The sequence below is a fragment of the Heptranchias perlo genome, chromosome 14 (assembly GCF_035084215.1).
Source record: "Heptranchias perlo isolate sHepPer1 chromosome 14, sHepPer1.hap1, whole genome shotgun sequence".
Lineage (NCBI taxonomy): Eukaryota > Metazoa > Chordata > Chondrichthyes > Hexanchiformes > Hexanchidae > Heptranchias > Heptranchias perlo.
The window spans coordinates 24,214,274-24,234,813 of record NC_090338.1 but is presented as its reverse complement, the minus strand read 5'-3'; the positions used below and the strand labels follow the sequence as shown (position 1 = coordinate 24,234,813).

The 20,540-nt window shown below is 40.1% G+C and overlaps 1 protein-coding gene across 1 annotated transcript in view; it reads right to left on the bottom strand.

Moving 5' to 3' along the window:
• Window positions 1-6,528: 6,528 nt before the first annotated feature.
• Window positions 6,529-20,540, bottom strand: part of rnf14 (ring finger protein 14) — a 29,512-nt gene continuing 15,500 nt past the window's right edge. The window contains exons 7-9 of the mRNA XM_067996131.1: window positions 18,599-18,771; window positions 16,476-16,606; window positions 6,529-10,517 (exon numbers count right to left, since the gene is read on the bottom strand). Coding sequence (XP_067852232.1) covers window positions 10,445-10,517; window positions 16,476-16,606; window positions 18,599-18,771 — 377 coding nt within the window. The 3' untranslated portion in view covers window positions 6,529-10,444. The remainder of the gene's footprint in view (window positions 10,518-16,475; window positions 16,607-18,598; window positions 18,772-20,540) is intronic.

Sequence of the window (20,540 nt, the reverse complement as noted above, 5' to 3'; positions counted from 1 at the left end):
GAATATAGGGAGTTAGGAGGTAAATTAAAAAATAGGACCTCAAAGGTAGTAATCTCAGGATTGCTGCCAGTGCCACGTGCTAGTCAGAGTAGAAATAGGAGGATATTTCAAATGAATACGTGGCTAGAGGAATGGTGCAAGGGGGAGGGATTCAAATTCCTGGGACACTGGAAACGGTTCTGGGGGAGGTGGGACCAGTACAAACCGGATGGTCTGCACCTGGGCAGGGCCGGGACCGCTGTCCTAGGAGGAGTGTTTGCTAGTGCTGTTGGGGAGGGTTTAAACTAAAGTGGCAGGGGGTTGGGAACCTGAGCAGGGAGAGAGAGGAAAGCGTAACAGGAAGGGACAGAAGGTATGGAGTAATAGGTAAAGTGTTAAAAAAGGAAAAAGCAGGAACTAAGCGTCACAAAACAGATTTGAAAGTTCTTTATCTGAATGCACGTAGCATTCGTAATAAAATGGACGAGTTAACGGCACAAATAACTACGTATGGGTATGATCTTGTGGCCATTACAGAAACATGGCTGCAGGGTGACAACGACTGGGAATTAAATATGCCAGGGTATTTAACAATCAGGAAGGACAGGCAGGAAGGAAGGGGAGGTGGGGTGGCTATGTTAATAAAGGAAGGAATCACTGTAATACAGAGAAATGATATTGGGACAAAGCATCAAGATAATGAAACAGTTTGGGTGGAGATAAGGAATAATAAGGGAAAAAAAACATTAGTGGGCGTAGTATATAGGCCTCCTAATAGTTGCAACTCTGCTGGAAGAAGTATTAATCAGGAGATAGTCGGGGCATGTAATAAGGGAACAGCCATAATTATGGGGGATTTTAATTATCATATTAACTGGACAAATCAAATTGGGCAGAGCAGCCTTGAGGACGAGTTCATTGAGTGCATCAGGGATGGATTTCTTGAGCAGTATGTAACTGATCCTACAAGGGGGCAGGCAACCTTGGACCTGGTCCTGTGTAATGAGTCAGGATTAATTAATAATGTCCTAGTTAAGGATCCCCTTGGAACGAGCGACCACAAAATGGTTGAATTCCATATCCAATTAGAGGGTGAGAAGGTTGATTCTCAAACAAGCGTACTGAGCTTGAATAAAGGAGACTATGATGGTATGAGAGCGGAATTGATTAAAGTGGACTGGGAAAATAGATTAAAGGGTAAGACGGTACATGAGCAGTGGTGTTCATTTAGGGAGTTATTTTACAACTTTCAAAATAAATATATTCCACTGAGGAAAAAAGGGTGTAAAAGAAATGACAGCCATCCGTGGCTAAGTAAAGAAATCAAGGATAGTATCCGACTAAAAACAAGGACATATAAGGTAGCCAAACTTAGTGGGAGGATAGAAGATTGGGAATTCTTCAAAAGACAGCAAAAAGTAACTAAAGGATTGATTAAGAAAGGGAAGTTAGATTATGAAAAGAAATTAGCAAAAAATATAAAAACAGATAGCAAGAGTTTCTATAGTTATATAAAAAGAAAAAGGGTGGCTAAGGCAAACATAGGTCCCTTAGAGGATGAGACCGGGAAATTAATGGTGGGAAACATGGAGATGGCAAAAATGCTGAACAAATATTTTGTTTCAGTCTTTACAGTAGAGGACACTAAGAATATCCCAACACTGGACAAACAGGGGACTCTCGGGGGGAGGAGCTAAATACGATTAAAATCACTCAGGAGATGGTACTCAGTAAAATAATGGGACTCAAGGCGGATAAATCCCCTGGACCTGATGGCTTCCATCCTAGGGTCTTGAGGGAAGTGGCAGTAGGGATTGTGGATGCTTTGGTGATAGTTTTCCAAAATTCCCTGGACTCAGGAGAGGTCCCGGCAGATTGGAAAACTGCTAATGTAACACCGTTATTTAAAAAGGGTAGTAGGCAGAAGGCTGGAAATTATAGGCCAGTTAGCTTAACATCTGTGGTGGGTAAAATTTTGGAGTCTATTATTAAGGAGACAGTAACGGAACATTTAGATAAGCATAATTTAATAGGACAAAGTCAGCATGGCTTTATGAAGGGGAAGTCATGTCTGACAAATTTGCTTGAGTTCTTCGAGGATATAACGTATAGGGTGGATAAAGGGGAACCAGTGGACATAGTGTATTTAGACTTCCAGAAGGCATTCGACAAGGTGCCACATAAAAGATTATTACTTAAGATAAAAAATCACGGGATTGGGGATAATATTCTGGCATGGGTGGAGGATTGGTTATCGAACAGGAAGCAGAGAGTTGGGATAAATGGTTCATTTTCGGACTGGCAACCAGTAACCAGTGGTGTTCCACAGGGGTCGGTGCTGGGTCCCCAACTCTTTACAATCTATATTAACGATTTGGAGGAGGGGACCGAGTGCAACATATCAAAATTTGCAGATGATACAAAGATGGGAGGGAAAGTCGAGAGTGAGGAGGACATAAAAAACCTGCAAGGGGATATAGACAGGCTGGGTGAGTGGGCGGAGATTTGGCAGATGCAATATAATATTGGAAAATGTGAGGTTATGCACTTTGGCAGGAAAAATCAGAGAGCAAGTTATTTTCTTAATGGCGAGAGACTGGAAAGTACTGCAGTACAAAGGGATCTGGGGGTCCTAGTGCAAGAAAATCAAAAAGTTGGTATGCAGGTGCAGCAGGTGATCAAGAAAGCCAACGGAATGTTGGCTTTTATTGCTAGGGGGATAGAATATAAAAACAAGGAGGTATTGCTGCAGTTATATAAGGTATTGGTGAGACCGCACCTGGAATACTGCATACAGTTTTGGTCTCCATACTTAAGAAAAGACATACTTGCTCTCGAGGCAGTACAAAGAAGGTTCACTCGGTTAATCCCGGGGATGAGGGGGCGGACATATGAGGAGAGGTTGAGTAGATTGGGACTCTACTCATTGGAGTTCAGAAGAATGAGAGGCGATCTTATTGAAACATATAAGATTGTGAAGGGTCTTGATCGGGTGGATGCAGTAAGGATGTTCCCAAAGATGGGTGAAACTAGAACTAGGGGGCATAATCTTAGAATAAGGGGCTGCTCTTTCAAAACTGAGATGAGAAACTTCTTCACTCAGAGGCTGGTAGGTCTGTGGAATTTGCTGCCCCAGGAAGCTGTGGAAGCTACATCATTAGATAAATTTAAAACAGAAATAGACAGTTTCCTAGAAGTAAAGGGAATTAGGGGTTATGGGGAGCGGGCAGGAAATTGGACATGAAGCTGAGTTCGGATCGGTCAATGCCCTGTGGGTGGCGGAGAGGGCCCAGGGGCTATGTGGCCGGGTCCTGCTCCGACTTCTTGTGTTCTTTAGATTTGTGGTTGGGATCAGATCAGCCATGATCTTATTGAATGGCGGAGCAGGCTCGAGGGGCCGATTGGCCTACTCCTGCTCCAATTTCTTATGTTCTTATGTTCTTATAATGAAAATCACCAGACCTGCCCCAGCTCTTCATCCCATGTCGTGCCCTGTTGGAACTGCTCATTGTTGGTTGGGCTTGCCTTCCTCTGCTGGCCTGAAGTGGTATTCAGATTGACAACTTCCCTCTCCATGCAATGTTGCTGATGTTTCCATGATGTTGAAGCCCAACGTTTTCACCCATGTTATAAACCATTTTAGCAGATAACCAATGAGCAGTAACCAAGGAAGTAAAGCACACACAATGATCGAAAAACACTAGCACACTCTGCTTTTTGTCTCACCATTTTACCACAAACATATAAAAAGGTTAAAATACACGTGCATATGCTGTGCAAAATGAATATTGTGATCTCATGCCCAATGTCGGTGTCTATTACTCATTTCTTATTTACTAATTAAAAATGCAATTAGCCACATCTGGATTCCCAATTAGCCATACATGGCTAGTGGCTAACATATTGGATAAAACTGGTTTGAACTACAAGTTATAGTTTTATATTTAGATATTTTTCTATTGCATTTTACTTGCAGTTTTTTGTTTCATCCAGTGCCAAGCCTAAAGCTGAGCAACTGATCATAGGTATGTAATTGTAGATAATAATTTAAGTCATCTTGGCTTTAAAGAAGAATGTATTATCAGGAACTACTTGAGCATCACCACAGGCGATCTACTAGAGGAACATAAAATTCAACCAATCAGGCTTGGAGGTAGGTTGGATGTGATAATGAAGGTATACAGGTAAGCCAATCCAAGCAGCAGTCAGAGACCTAACTGCTGTCTGCTTTTGCAATCAATGCCAATTATTTTTGACTTCTCGGGTAACAAGCACAAATAAAAGAAATACAGCTGGTGTAAGTATTTAGAATAAATTACAGAACATAAAGACTTCCTTCAAGTCTCCCCCACCCATGTCCTTTCCCACTCACTAGTTTCAATTGTGGGAGATCAGCTAGTAAATGGTATACATAGTTTTGCATTCAAAGTTATCTCAGAAAAAGTTCAAGCTTCACTAATGGTTTTTATATATAAAAACAAATTCAGTTACTTTTATTGTTCATAAAAATGATTACATTTAGGTGTTTCATCCTTAATAGTTTTCTACTAATACACCGGAGTGGAAAACAGGACAGAGTTTACAAACAACAAATCACAGACAGTTTGTGAAAGGCCAATCATCTATCAATTGTTTAAATAAAAACTCTGGGAATTGTAGGATGAAATGTATGCTTGGAGCCATAGGCTGCTATCTTGTCAAGTCTCTTCAGCTGAGAATGGTGCCTCTGGTAACCCCCATTGATCCAGGTTCTCATACAGGCACAGACCTCGAACAGAAATATTGTTAGCCATTCTCAACACAGAAAATGCTATTGCAGTGATGTATCAACTTAGTGGAGAAGCTATGATGGCTAAAAGAATTTTCAAAAATATTTGGAGTGATTTGATTGACCACCCTTCCCCTTTCTTTTCAGTAGAGTTTGCTGTTAATTCTTGATTCGTTATTTTAATATGTCCTTAATCTCTAAATTGTGATTTGTTGCTGTTTTATGAATATGGAATTTTAGACAATTCAAGAAAGGAGGGAGAGAAAAAACAGGGAACTATAGGCCACTTAGCCAGACATCAGTAGTAGGGAAAATATTAGAATCTGTTATTAAGGATATAGTAACAGGCACTTAGAAAATCATGATTAGGCACAGTCAACACAGTTTTATAAAAGGGAAATTGTGTTTGACAAATCTATTAAAGTTTTTGGAGGGTGTCACTAGCAGGGTAGATAAGTAGGAACCAGTGGATGTAGTATACTTGGATTTTCAAAAGGCATTTGATAAGGTGCCACACAAGAGGTTGTTTCACGGGATTGGAGGTAATATATTAGCAGGGATTGAGAATTGGTAGGAATAAACGGATCATTTTTGGGTTGGCAGGTTGTAATTAGTGGGGTGCATCAAGGGTCAGTGCTTAGGCCTCAGCTGTTTACAATATATATCAATGACTTAGATGAGGGGACTAAGTGTTATATCTTGAAGTTTGCTGACAATACAAAGCTCGGTGGGAAAGTCAGCTGTGAGGAGAATGCAAAGGGATATAGACAGGTAAGCAAGGTGAAGAAGAATCCTTCCCCTTCATCTCCCAGAAGGCTTTTAAAAAGCTGGAAAAGCCTGGCTCGGTACTTTTGAAAGCTTTGTGCCTTTTAAAAGCATTTAACCAATTTAAAATCGGTTCCCAGTCACTGCCAGGAATATGGCTTTTCTTTGTGCAACAGCAGGATTTCCTTTTATTTCTTAGTGGAACAGAAGCAAGAGGGGTCCTGCTACAAGGATAATCCTGGGGGGCCTGATAGTAGACAGTTAGGAGAGGCCTAGTAGGTCTCAATTGTAAACAATTTTACAACACCAAGTTATAGTCCAGCAATTTTATTTTAAATTCACAAGCTCTCAGGCACAGCACTTTCACTGGTGGGAGGATGTAACTACAGCACAAGTTCACATAGGCAGTTTGCATTATAAAAGTAGACATTGGAATTTATCCTTGAAAAAAAGGTGACAGAAACTAAGTGCAAATACAAGATTTTTAATATATTACTAGTCAATCTCTTGTGGCATTGCACATGGGGAGTCAAAACCAAGTGTAGTCTTCAGGTGTGGAAACACATAATTGAACCCTTCCACTAGTGATAGCACTGCAGCTCCTCCACTGGGGGTGGGGGGGGGGGTGGGGGGGGGGGGGTGGGGGGGGGGTGGGGTGGGGGGTGGGGGGGGGTGGGGTGTGGGGTGGGGGGGGGTGGGGTGGGGTGTGGGGGGGGGTGGGGTGGGGTGGGGTGTGGGGGTGGGGGGGGGTGGTGGGGGGGGTGGGGGGAGGAAGGTGTAATTACAGTCTGACAAGTTTACATAGGTTGTTTCTATTTTAAAATGTGGACATAGACATTTATAATGCAAAATGTTGACAGGAAATGCATGCAGATGCAAGTTTTTAAAAAAATCAGAGATGAGACTTTCCATTGTGAAAATCTATTGGGAAAAACCCCTTTCCTCTTTACCATAAGATAATCTGCCAGCACTATTTCAAGGAAAAATACAAAAGATCTGAGAAATTTACCAAAGAATAAAGCCTCAGGCCAACGAGTCCATCAATTGTTTATTCCACAGAACTGTAAACCTTCATCAAATCCTTTTTATACAAGAGGGAAATTCAATTTTAAACATCTGATATAGATTTTCTAGCAGTGAAGTATTTGAATTGACTTTTAGTTCACAGCAGTTAAAAAAAAAATCTTGCTTTACAACAAAAAACTTATGGTAATCTTTCCTTGAAGATTAGATTTAAAAAAAAAACACTTCAACCCTGAAATTATGCCCATCTGAAATCGCTCTTCACTATTTTAGGGGAGTCATTAACTTTAACCTTTTTTTTAAAAACTGATTACATAGAATTCTAAGAAAGCAACATACCTCAAACATTTTACTTGTCAGCTGATCCAATTGTAACCCTAGTCTTGCATTGTGATAGAACATGCCATCTGAAAAGCTGAGCTACATAGGTAAAACTAGCTGTTCTAATGGAAGACATGAATTATGCCTGAAGAGAAACAATTCAAAATGTTCACATAAGTCAAATAAATTTTAATGAGTTAAGTAAGTAGCTTAAGCCCTGGGATAAATCCCTAAAAGCCCAGGTGCATAATTATGCCCTAGGTAAACCAGATACGATTAGTAAGACACAGTAAAACCTGCCCATAGTGACTACCTTCAGGATGGACTATTATAGTTTGAGGAGAATTTCTGATACAAATCCAAAATGATCATTAAATAACAGTAGGGGTGTTAGAGGGAAAGGGGGTCACATAAGCAGGTGGCTCAATCAATTGTAGCCAATAGTAGTTACAATTTTCAACAATTTATCTTTTTCGAAAACTATACCAATTTAAAAACTACTCCCATTAATGAAACTCCAAACAAAACAGAATTACTTCAAAAATAATTTGCTAAATAAAAAGGCAAAGGGCAGCTCTATAGATATTTCCTTCACAGAAAAAACTCTCAAAGAAAATCTCAGACTTCACCGCTGAACATTAACTTCTCAAATCCACTGCAGTTGCAGTAAGATATTCAGCATACACCATCATTTTGAATGTCACATCATTGATACAGGACAGTATACTGCACTGTGTGACATCATATTAATCAAGAACAATAGATTAACTGAGATTTAAAGCAGCCACTTGAAGAATATGCTGTGAAAGAAAACTATTAAAAAAATGTCCAATAGCCATGTGATTAACCAAAAAGATGACTGCAACATTTTTAGCATCATTGCTCAGAAGATAGGATTAACAGAAGTCACCAAAACATCTTTTTATTCAATTATTTCTTGAATTCCAAAGAACATTTCTTTTGCATGATACTTTAAATATCTCTTACTCTAAGGGAACATGGTGATGTAACAGACTATGACTGGACAGCTTCATTGACAGAAATGCCTTTCTTCCACCAGGAGTCAATAGATTAGATTATGTCCAAGGAAACATAACAGAAATGCAGCCCAAACTGCAGTCACCTTGTACACAAAAATGTAATAAATAAAAAGTATTCATGGTAATGACTAGCTGATCATTTCAGTCTGATTCACAATTTCAATCTTTTTTTTATATAAACCAACAATTTTATTGATCCTTTCCACCACCCACCTGCCCAAGAGGGGAGCAGACTTGCTTCTAGACCTTTACTTATGTCACTTGAGCCAGCAAGGCAAACAGGCTACAGTGCGTTGCAGGTTGACAGGATCTGACATTTTCTCTCCCTTCATTGACAAAAACTTCAGTCTGTTCAGCACCTATTCCCCTTCCTTCAACTGACCAGCATCCTGCCACTATCATTGTTTCTTATTTGCACTGAATTTCTTGAATTAGCACAGTATTGTTTCACTGAAGCTTTTACCAATTGTTTTAATGTCTCATTAGAAAACAAAAAGAAAACCCAGGGATTCTGCAGAAGCACATGTATATTTAAAAAAAACAGAACTATATTTGATCTGTGACAGCACTAAAATATAGCTCAAGCACGTTGAAGAGCTACAATATCCCTTCAAGATTAAGCAGCACAAACCTAATTCACCCAAAAAAGTTTAACTTGAGAGAATCTCACAATTCAAAGTCTACCATATATAATTAAAGAATCATTAAACTGGACAGCCCTTTTTAAAATTATTTTTCGACTGTTTGTTTAAACACCGAGTTCAACTGACATGAGGTGAATTTGTTTGGATGACATGGTTAGCCTAACACGAGGGATAATAATCATGTATGATGTTAACGTGGCTTCTTTGCCCAATGTCACCCATAGTTATACTGCTTTATTTTAAGAAAAGCTATCACTGCGTACTCCAATATATTGCAGGTATAAGCCTGTGATCCTCCTCAATTAATTTCTAAGCTCTGCTATCAGTGGCATTGAAGAGTGGAGTCAAGTGAGAGAATTTCCCACAAGGAAGAAACTTTTCTGGTACACCTTCTAGTCTATAATGTTCAAACTACAGCTACAATTAAGATGTGGCCTGTGAGCCCTGGCTATCTGGTCCACAAATTCTTGTTCACCATTCCTGAAATAAGTACATGCATCTCCCAGAACACCTCTTATGCTGATTCTCCAGGTTAGTCCCCACTGCCATGGTGTGGTGGTCAACCCCATAACGTGTGCACGTTTAGAAAGAGGAAAGTAAGGAGTGCTTCAGTGACTGGCAGGGCTTTGGGGTGAAAAGGAAGCGATCAAGATGCATACAGTGAGAGATAGCGGGACGAAAGCTGTCAGCTTCACACTTTATAAATCCCACAAAAATGATGTGCTGAGGCACTCCAGAAGAAAAATGCACCTGAATGACATACAAAGAGGAAAGATTATTTTTTAATGGGGAAGGAGTGGAAAAAAGAGAAAGCAGAATAAAATATGAGTAACTGACCCGAGTTTGAGTGCAGCAACTTTTGTTTTACCTTTTAACTTCAACCTGAAATGCCAGATTCTTCTTGTTTTAATGTAAATGTTCTTGTTTTAATAAAATCATTGCTTTGGTCACTTTGTTTGGGCAAGCAAAGGCACCAAATAGCTAAGAGTTGAGGGCCGCTGTTCTTTGCAACAGATGATGAGTGTCGGACCAAACATTAGAGGGAACCTGAAGAGCCCCAGGACTGTGGGTGATTTCTCCCTTATTACCAACTCGCACTTTCTTGCATAGTACAAATATAAACTTTTATTTGCCTCTTCTCTCTCTTCCCCCACACCCATGTTGCTGCAACTAGGATGTAAAAACATCAGGATTAGAATAAACCCCTGTATGTTCCAGTGTCAAAACTGAAAATACATCAATAAAAGCCAATACACAGTTTGTGCTGTTGCACCAAGTAAGGAAACTCCATTTGCAAACTATAGCATATGTTGGCTTGCAAAGCTCCATGATTAAGCGGTCCATCAAGATAAAAGTTTGGACATCAATGTTCTAGTCAATAAATTAAGAGCCACAGTAAGAGGTTTACAAGCAAGTTGCCAATGTGGCTGATATGGGAAGACCCAGGATTTTTTTTGGGGGGTGAGGTGGGGGGGTGGCAGGGAGAGGAGAGAAACAATGCTTTTTTTAAAATTGAAAAAAAGATAGCATTGATATTTCTCTATCGCCAATTATTTTTGAAAATGGCTCCCAACGGTTCTCAATTTCACTCAACCACACCAATACTTTCCTGTGAATGCTGTCCAAGTTAAATGAAACATGATCTTTCTCTCAAATTTGTATGCTTCATTCGCTCAAATATATTTTGTGTGTATATATGCTTGAAAGCTGAAAACAAAAAACCCTAGAATATAGTATATTCTGATATTTCATCACTATCAACAGTAAGTGTTAAAATTAATGGCCATCACCAGGGGATGTCTCAACAAGGATTGATTACACTGAAGATAATAGCAGCTTGTCAGTTTAAATGGTTAACACATAAGCATCACAATCATAAATCATTGGCAACTTCAGAAAACAGCTTAAACAATTCCATCATCATCTTCATCACTCAGGAACTCGTCTTCTGCTTCAAACTCAATACCTTGGAAAAGCCTATAAAATAAAAAAAGTTATATTAAAGAAAGCCCACTATTGAATCTCTCTTGAAGCTTGACCCACCTGAGTCATTACTTCAATATAGTGTGTGTGAATGAGGACAACGCAGGACAAGCACAAGCCCCGCAACCTTTCTAAAACTCAGGTTAAACGTTCAGGAAATAGGGCAGGACTCAAATTCAGGCCCCAGACAGATGGCTGAAAAGAGTTGTGTGTGAAATTAGTTCTGGTAGTTTCAACTCAAGCAGACAATTTTAAAAAAAACTTTCATCATCGAGCAATGGGAGGTCAGCTGATGATAACAAAAAAATATCTGGAACACTTTGTCCAAAGAGGAAAATGTATATAGGACATGGGAAGTGTTTTGACACATCTATAGGATGCAAGCAGTGATTGGATGTCATTTCCCAGAAACCAATCAAAACACACAAACACTGTTTCATCTCCAAACACGTCTCTGAAGAAAGTTTTCCAAATTCCAAATTACATCATCCACCCCAGAAAAATAAAACTTATGACCAACACATTCTGAAAAAACTCATCAATAAACTCACCCATTTTATCTTTCTATAGCAAAAAGAACTTCTTGGTGGCTCTGACTTGTCTATTACTATTTCCAGATCTTCAGTCTTGCATCTAGCCTTGGCTCCTGACATTTCTTGACCCTCTACGTACACATCATAATACAGAACTCGGCAGGGTTCCTGAACAACCTCACTGCTCCTCATTCCCATCTATGCATGTGCAATCTGTTAATCCCTCCTTTCCATTGCACATGGAGAATCAGTCAACAGTCCACACATGCAGTACAGTGCATGTCACTATTATCACTGAGCACACCACAGGGCACTAATATATATGATGTGGAGATGCCGGTGATGGACTGGGGTTGACAATTGTAAACAATTTTACAACACCAAGTTATAGTCCAGCAATTTTATTTTAAATTCACAAGCTTTCGGAGGCTTCCTCCTTCCTGAGGAAGGAGGAAGCCTCCGAAAGCTTGTGAATTTAAAATAAAATTGCTGGACTATAACTTGGTGTTGTAAAATTGTTTACACTAATATATAAACATTTTTAATTTGTGGAAAATTTGCCACTGCTTTCACACCTACAGGTCGTTTTAAGTATTAAATTACTGGGAACTTTGCTGTCAACAAAAAAAATTGAGCCTTCATTTGAAGTTTTTAATCCTTATTTCCAAGAAATTATGGCTTCTCTACTGCGTTCTGTTACCTCTCCTAAACTTCTCACAAAGCCTCAGTGAGCACTCCTCTTCTATGTGATATGCCATGGGATGTTCTTCTACATTAAAAGGTGCTATATCAATGCAAGTTGTTGATGCCCCTATCCTTTATGGGACGCTTTCGCCATGACAGTTTGGCCACCGTCCTGGTTGCACTATTTCCTGCTGATCGGCCACCACAAAATCTCTCTCCTCCTGCATGGCTGCTGCTCATGCTCTCTGTATACATTGCTCCCATCCACCAATACAACTAGAGCCAGATTCCAAGCGTCATGTTCTCAAATTCAAATCCCAGGCCCAAAGTCATTCCAACTCCAGATCACTATCCATGCTTGTAGGTCCTAGCCCTGAAGTCCTCCCAAGTCTCCTCACCTTTCTCCCAGCCCCTCCACCCTAGAGTCTTCCTACTCCCTACCCATTCAAGTGCTTCCAAATGCATTCCCCTTCCACTGCAATAGCATATCCCTGCACTTACTATGAGCAATGCCACAGGAATTCTACAATATAATACATTATATGTCACTTGGCATAATGTCCATTATAAAATGGCACACCCTCCAACTCAGTGAGCAACACTACGGAAGATTTGCTGGTATGTTTTTTAAAAATAATTTTCTTGTTATAATGCAGCTTGTGACAAATATAAAAAGTAAATAATAGGTTAATGTCATAAGAACATAAGAAATAGGAGCAGGAGTAGGCCAATCGGCCCCTTGAGCCTGCTCCGCCATTCAATAAGATCATGGCTGATCTGATCCTAATCTCAAATTTAAATTCATGTCCAATTTCCTGCCCGCTCCCCGTAACCCCTAATTCCCTTTACTTCTGGGAAACTGTCTATTTCTGTTTTAAATTTATTTAATGATGTAGCTTCCACAGCTTCCTGGGGCAGCAAATTCCACAGACCTACTACCCTCTGAGTGAAGAAGTTTCTCCTCATCTCAGTTTTGAAAGAGCAGCCCCTTATTCTAAGATTATGCCCCCTAGTTCTAGTTTCACCCATCCTTGGGAACATCCTCACCGCATCCACCCGATCAAGCCCCTTCACAATCTTATATGTTTCAATAAGATCGCCTCTCATTCTTCTGAACTCCAAAGAGTAGAGTCCCAATCTTCTCAACCTCTCCTCATATGTCCGCCCCCTCATCCCCGGGATTAACCGAGTGAACCTTCTTTGTACTGCCTCGAGAGCAAGTATGTCTTTTCTTAAGTATGGACACCAAAACTGTATGCAGTATTCCAGGTGCGGTCTCACCAATACCTTATATAACTGCAGCAATACCTCCCTGTTTTTATATTCTATCCCCCTAGCAATAAAAGCCAACATTCCGTTGGCCTTCTTGATCACCTGCTGCACCTGCATACTAACTTTTTGATTTTCTTGCACTAGGACCCCCAGATCCCTTTGTACTGCAGTACTTTCCAGTTTCTCGCCATTAATAACTTGCTCTCTGATTTTTCCTGCCAAAGTGCATAACCTCACATTTTCCAACATTATACTGCATCTACCAAATCTCCGCCCACTCACCCAGCCTGTATATATCCCCCTGCATGTTTTTTATGTCCTCCTCACTCTCTACTTTCCCTCCCATCTTTGTATCATCTGCAAACTTTGATGTGTCACACTCGGTCCCCTCCTCCAAATCGTTAATATAGATTGTAAAGAGTTGGGGACCCAGCACCGACCCCTGCGGAACACCACTGGCTATTGGTTGCCAGTCCGAGAATGAACCGTTTATCCCAACTCTCTGCTTCCTGTTAGATAACCAATCCTCCAACCATGCCAGAATATTACCCCCAATCCAGTGATTCTTTATCTTGAGCAATAATCTTTTATGTGGCACCTTGTCGAATGCCTTCTGGAAGTCTAAATACATTACGTCCACTGGTTCCCCTTTATCCACCCTGTACGTTATGTCCTCAAAGAACTCAAGCAAATTTGTCAGACATGACTTCCCCTTCGTAAAGCCATGCTGACTTTGTCCTGTTAAATTATGTTTATCCAAATGTTCCGTTACTGTCTCCTTAATAATAGACTCCAAAATTTTACCCACCACAGATGTTAGGCTAACTGGTCTATAATTTCCAGCCTTCTGCCTACTACCCTTTTTAAATAAGGGTGTTACATTAGCAGTTTTCCAATCTGCCGGGACCTTTGCTGAGTCCAGAGAATTTTGGAAAATTATTACCAAAGCATCCACAATCCCTACTGCCACTTCCCTCATGACCCTAGGATGTAAGCCATCAGGTCCAGGGGATTTATCCACCTTGAGTCCCATTAATTTACTGAGTACCAATTCCTTAGTGATTTTAATCGTATTTAGCTCCTCCCCACCTAGAGCCCCGTTTGTCCAGTGTTGGGATATTCTTAGTGTCCTCTACCATAAAGACTGAAACAAAATATTTGTTCAGCATTTTTGCCATCTCCATGTTTCCCACCATTAATTTCCCGGTCTCATCCTCGAAGGGACCTACGTTTGCCTTAGCCACCCTTTTTCTTTTTATATAACTATAGAAACTCTTACTATCTGTTTTTATATTTTTTGCTAATTTATTTTCATAATCTATCTTCCCTTTCTCAATCAATCCTTTAGTTACTTTTTGCTGTCTTTTGAAGACTTCCCAATCTTCTATCCTCCCACTAAGTTTGGCTACCTTATATGTCCTTGTTTTTAGTCGGAGACTATCCTTAATTTCTTTACTTAGCCACGGATGGCTGTCATTTCTTTTACACCCTTTTTTCCTCAGTGGAATATATTTATTTTACAACTTTCAAAATAAATATCTTAAATGAACACCACTGCTCATGTACCGTCTTACCCTTTAATCTATTTTCCCAGTCCACTTTAATCAATTCCGCTCTCATACCATCATAGTCTCCTTTATTCAAGCTCAGTACGCTTGTTTGAGAACCAACCTTCTCACCCTCTAATTGGATATGGAATGTAACCGTGTTATGGTCACTCATTCCAAGAGGATCCTTAACTAGGACATTATTAATTAATCCTGGCTCATTACACAGGACCAGGTCCAAGGTTACCTGCCCCCTTGTAGGATCAGTTACATACTGCTCAAGAAATCCATCCCTAATACACTCAATAAACTCTTCCTCAAGGCTGCCCTGCCCAATTTGATTTGTCCAGTTAATATGATAGTTAAAATCCCCCATAATTATAGCTGTTCCCTTATTACATGCCCTGACTATTTCCTGATTAATACTTCTTCCAGCAGAGTTGCAACTATTAGGAGGCCTATATACTACACCCACTTGTGTTTTTTTCCCCTTATTTTTCCTTATCTCTACCCAAACTGTTTCATTGTCCTGATCCTTTGTCCAAATATCATTTCTCTGTATTACAATGATTCCTTCCTTTATTAACACAGCCACCCCACCTCCCCTTCCTTCCTGCCTGTCCTTCCTGATTGTTAAATACCCTGGCATATTTAATTCCCAGTCGTCGTCACCCTGCAGCCATGTTTCTGTAATGGCCACAAGATCATACCCATATGTAGTTATTTGTGCCGTTAACTCGTCCATTTTGTTACGAATGCTACGTGCATTCAGATAAAGAACTTTCAAATATGTTTTGTGACACTTAGTTCCTGCTTTTTCCTTTTTTAACACTTTACCTTTTACTCCATACCTTCTGTCCCTTCCTGACACGCTTTCCTCTGTCTCCCTGCTCAGGTTCCCAACCCCCTGCCACAGCTTTGATGCTGGGTTAATCGCCTTACGCCTTCTAGTTTTTATTTTATATGTCGTGCCTAAAGTACACTTTCTTTCCGCTGCTCTATGCTTTTCCCTTTCACTTGTTCTTGAACAACTGTTTGTACTATTTGTATTGTAGATTTCCCCTGGGTCTTCCCCTCTCTTGCTGCTCTCAACTTTATTCCCTTCTGACTCCCCGCTCAGGTTCCCATCCCCCTGCCACTCTAGTTTAAACCTTCCCCAACAGCACTAGCAAACACCCCCGCGAGGACATTGGTCCCGGTCCCAGGTGTAACCAGTCACGCCTGTACAGGTCCCACCTTCCCCAGAACTGGTCCCAATGTCCCAGGAATCTAAATCCCTCCCTCCTACACCATCCCTGCAGCCACGCATTCATCCTGTCTATTCTCCTGTTCCTATACTCACTAGCACGTGGCACCGGTAGTAATCCTGAGATCACTACCTTTGAAGTCCTGCTTTTTAATTTATCTCCTAACTCCTTAAATTCACCTTGCAGGACCTCATCCCTTTTTTTACCTATGTCGTTGGTACCAATATGGACCACGACTACTGGCTGTTCACCCTCCCCCTCCAGAATGCCCTGCAGCCGCTCCGTGACATCCTTGACCCTAGCACCAGGGAGGCAACATACCATCATGCAGTCACGTTTGCGGCCGCAGAAACGCCTATCTGTTCCCCTTACAATTGAATCCCCTATCACTATAGCCCTGCCACTCTTCTATGTAGATTCAAGCTGCATTACAGCAAGGAATTTAAAAAAATAATATACCAGCACATCTTCTGCAGATTTACAAGACTTTCTGCAGTTTGCATCATTTTGTACAGTTGTGTGATTAAGAAAAATCTGCACCATCTGAACGAACAGAGTTGATGGTCAATACCACAAGCAGCAAGCTATCAGAAGAAGATAAACATGAAAGCCTTATGACCAATCGAATATATATTACCTCAAAATAAATCTATTAAAAAAGAAACTCACTCATTGAAGCATGGTGATGAGGGTTCGCTGAAGTGTCCATATGGATTTACTCTCGACAGCGGGCTCATGCAAAGCCAACAGAAGTATTTCTTACAGCTAGTGCAAGTCATCTTATTGCATCCATTCTCCTTCTGGAAAGGAACATGAATAACATTTTACTGCAGCGATCCAATGACAAAGCATTCCATTCCAAGCTAAAAAAATTCTACATTGGTACTGATGATTCCTTGGCTGAGTTTTCAATTTCAGGCAGACATTTGGTGGTTGGTGGAGGCTGTAGCAGTAGAGTCCAACACTAACAATATTTGAAGTTTATAGGAGTAGGGGTGTCCATCACTATAAAACACACATTCTGTGCATAGGAACTTGCATTTATATAGCGTCCCAGGGCATTCCTGAACGCTTTACAGCCAACTAAGTACTTCTGACATCTAGTCACTGTTGCAATGCAGGAAACTTTGTTACTTCATGGAGTACTAACAAATGATGCAATGCAGGCTTCATCATCCGGCAGGTTTCCGATCTCAACTTTGTCACTGTACAATAATTATGAGTACAGTCCAAGCATTTCCCCATAGTGATGGAAGAAAAAAAGATATCCCTGGGCTACTCCCAGACTTTCTAGCAGCTGATTCATAATACCAAAGCATAAATATCATGCTTACAGGCACATACATATGAACATATCTGCCCCTAGAGATTTCTGAAAATGCATTCCTAACGAATTCCCACAATGACCAAAAAATGTTCAGCTTAAATAGTTAAAAAAAATTAATGCATGACATTCAATTTTTCCATTTTGTTTGATTTATTTTTGTATTGTTCATTTTGGTAGGAAGAATAAGGAGGCTATAAAATGTTTGGAAAACAAGAGTCTAAATGGGATATAGGAGTAAACGGATCTATCTCGGGGTACAGATACACAAATCACTAAAAGTAGCAACGCAGGTTAAGGCCATAAAAAAGGCAATCAAGCACTGGGGTTCATTTCTAGAGGGATAGAATTGAAAAGCAGAGAACTTATGTTAAACTTGTAAACAACTTTGGTTAGACCACACTTGGGTGTACCGTGCACGGATCTGGTCTCAATATAGAAAGGATATAGATACATTGGAGAGGGTACAAAAAAGACTTACTAGGATGATACCAGAACTGAGACGATATACTTCCAGGAAAGGCTGAGGGGCTCTTCTCTCTGGAAAAAAGGCTGAGGGGTGAGGAGGCTCATGTGGAGCATAAACGCCAGCATAGGCCAGTTGGGCCGAATGGCCTGTTTCTGGTCTGTAGTTTCAACGTAACTCGATGAATTTAAGTTCATACCAAAATAGTTCCTGTCAGGAGGAGTGATCAAAGGTAAAGACATAACTATATTTTAAGATAATGAAAGAGTTTGATAGGGTAGACAGAGAAAATGTTTCCACTTCTGGGAGAGTCCAAAATTAGAGGTCATAAATATAAAATAGTCGCTAATAAATCCAATAGGAAATTCAGGAGAAACTTCTTTACCCAAAGAGTGGTAAAAATGTGGAATGCGCTACCACAAGGAGTAGTTGAGGCAAATAACATAGATGCATCTAAGGGGAAACTAGATAAGCACATGAGGGAGAAAGGAACAGAAGGGTATACTGATAGGGTTAGATGAAGTAGGGAGGGAGGAGGCTCATGTGGAGCATAAACACCAGCATGGGCCAGTTGGGCTGAATGGCCTGTTTCTGTGCTGTAACTCGATGAATTTAAGTTCATACCAAATAGTTCCTCTCAGGGAGGAGTGATCTAAGGAAAAGACATAACCGTACTTAAAAAAAAAAATCAATGATCAGAGGTAGACGTTCAAACCAATGACTACGGAAATTCACTCATTGACATGGCAAATCAAAACGAAAACAGTGAATTCCACAAACTAGGGACCTGGAAATATATGCACCAAGTACATGGAAAAACATCCAAAACTAGTGAAAAATCCATCAACTTACCAGTGCTTCATAAGATTAAGATTGCTTTAAATTTATGACAAAATGTTTTTAAAATTCAAAGGACAAACAAAAGTTCATGAAGAGAGAAAGTCCAGTAACATAACTATCTCCATGTGTTACAAGATTCCAAATTCAGGCTGATCAACCAACCTGTATGTGTGTGCCACAGCGCGGACATGCCTTGGAGTTCTTATCGAGCCATTCCTGGCTGCACAACTCTTCCATTGCTTTCTCAATCACTCGGTGGCCATAAATCTTTTCCAAAAGTTTTTTGCCAGATTCATCTGACTTCACATACTCATCCCGCAGTTCAGAAAGTTTCTCTGAAAAGAAAAAGCACCCAAGAAAGATTGAGGAACAAACTAACTAGCTCACGAATAACATATTTCTTTCCTCACACTTTCTGCTAGTCCAACAAAAGTCCAAGTGTGAATGACAGTGGAATTCAAATTCTAGATTGCCCTGGTCAATAGTCTATCATTCAAGGATTCCAGTTACCAGAATGAACATTATGTAGAAAACCAGCAAAGTGTTCACTTAAAATTACACAAAACACACAATTAACTCTAGTCAAACCAAACATGCAATTCACTTATCCCATTCTCCTCCCATTAGCTACTGTTTTGCATTGTGATCTTCTAATTGATTCTAACCCACTGAATTGCATGCTTGATGAACAACTCTCTTCTTCCCTTGTCCTAAACCCCTTTTTGGTTTGTAAGTGAATCATTCAGATCTAATATGCTTTGGTGAAACTAAGGCTCTTTAAGCAATACAGTTTGACTTAATAATTTTCAATAAAACTTGAATTAAGAACATCTCCAAAAATTAATCTCAACTTGAAATACTTAACGGTTAACACCAATATTTCATATCCTGCAGATGAAGACATATGTGACTGAAGTTGATAATCTAATTTGCCCAACAGTAATCCTAACAGGTACAGGGGTCAGGGTTGTTTCTTCCTTCTAACCCCTTCTTTTCTTTATGTTAAACCATAAAATCACAAAAATAATTATTTTGTATGTAACAAAAATCTTTCATCTTTATACAACTAAATACTTTAGTACTGCATTTTCTGGAGCTTGTGGAAATCACTTTACAGCAACTTTTTGGCAAGTTTTGAATTTGTCAACTATAATATATTAAATATCTTACATCTGCACGCACTTTTGCTCTGCACCACTTAACTTCCTTCTTGCGTCAACTTTTTCCCATTATAATTTCTTATGACAACATTTAATATGGGTTTTGCCTATGTAAACTTATCACACTATAATCGTACAATCTGGCCACTGGGTGGCTTGGGCATAGTCTGAACATTTTCAGAGACCTTCTCTCAATTTCAGCAAGTCCAACTCACCATCTTGTTTTCTGTGGTCAGTTTTTCCTCTTAAATTTTATCTTTTTATGCTTTTTTTTAAAAACTGAAATTTACTTTAATTTTTAGATTCTTGATATCTTTTAGTTTCTTACCTCCCCTCCAAAATTAATTTTAAAAATCGGGTTCCTGCCTGCTCTTCACCCATTTCTGGGTGCTTCTAGGCTGCTGTTTGCAATTTTATTTTAAATTTAGTATATATTAAAATGACACTCACTGCCTCCCAATATGTAACTAATAGCACCCTAAATATCTCAGTCAGTTTTGCAGCGGCTCAATAACTTCCAGTGTGTCCAGCGGACAGTAGGTCTAACCACCCTGTTCCCGGTTGAGATTTTTGCCACAGCTAACACTGCATCTGTCCTTGCCTCGCTGACTGAAGCCTTGATAGCTACCCGTGCATCAATCGCCAGCTATCTGAAATTCCCTTCCCTCTCCTCCTGCTGGGGTTGCGTTGGCCTTAGCCTGCGGTGCGTTTCAGCCTCACTGGCCCCTGATGCAGCCGCAAGCCAATATCTGAAGCCCTTGCCCCCACCACGTGCTGAGGATGTGGGATTGTAGGGTTTGGGGATGCAGCTGTTATTCCGATTGATTTTCCCACTGCTCCTGCTTTTGCTGTGCTAAAAGTAGATTGGTTGTGTAGGAAACAAAAAATATCTATATTGTCAGTAGATATTTGTTTAGGAATGCAAGTGTTCACAATCGCACATG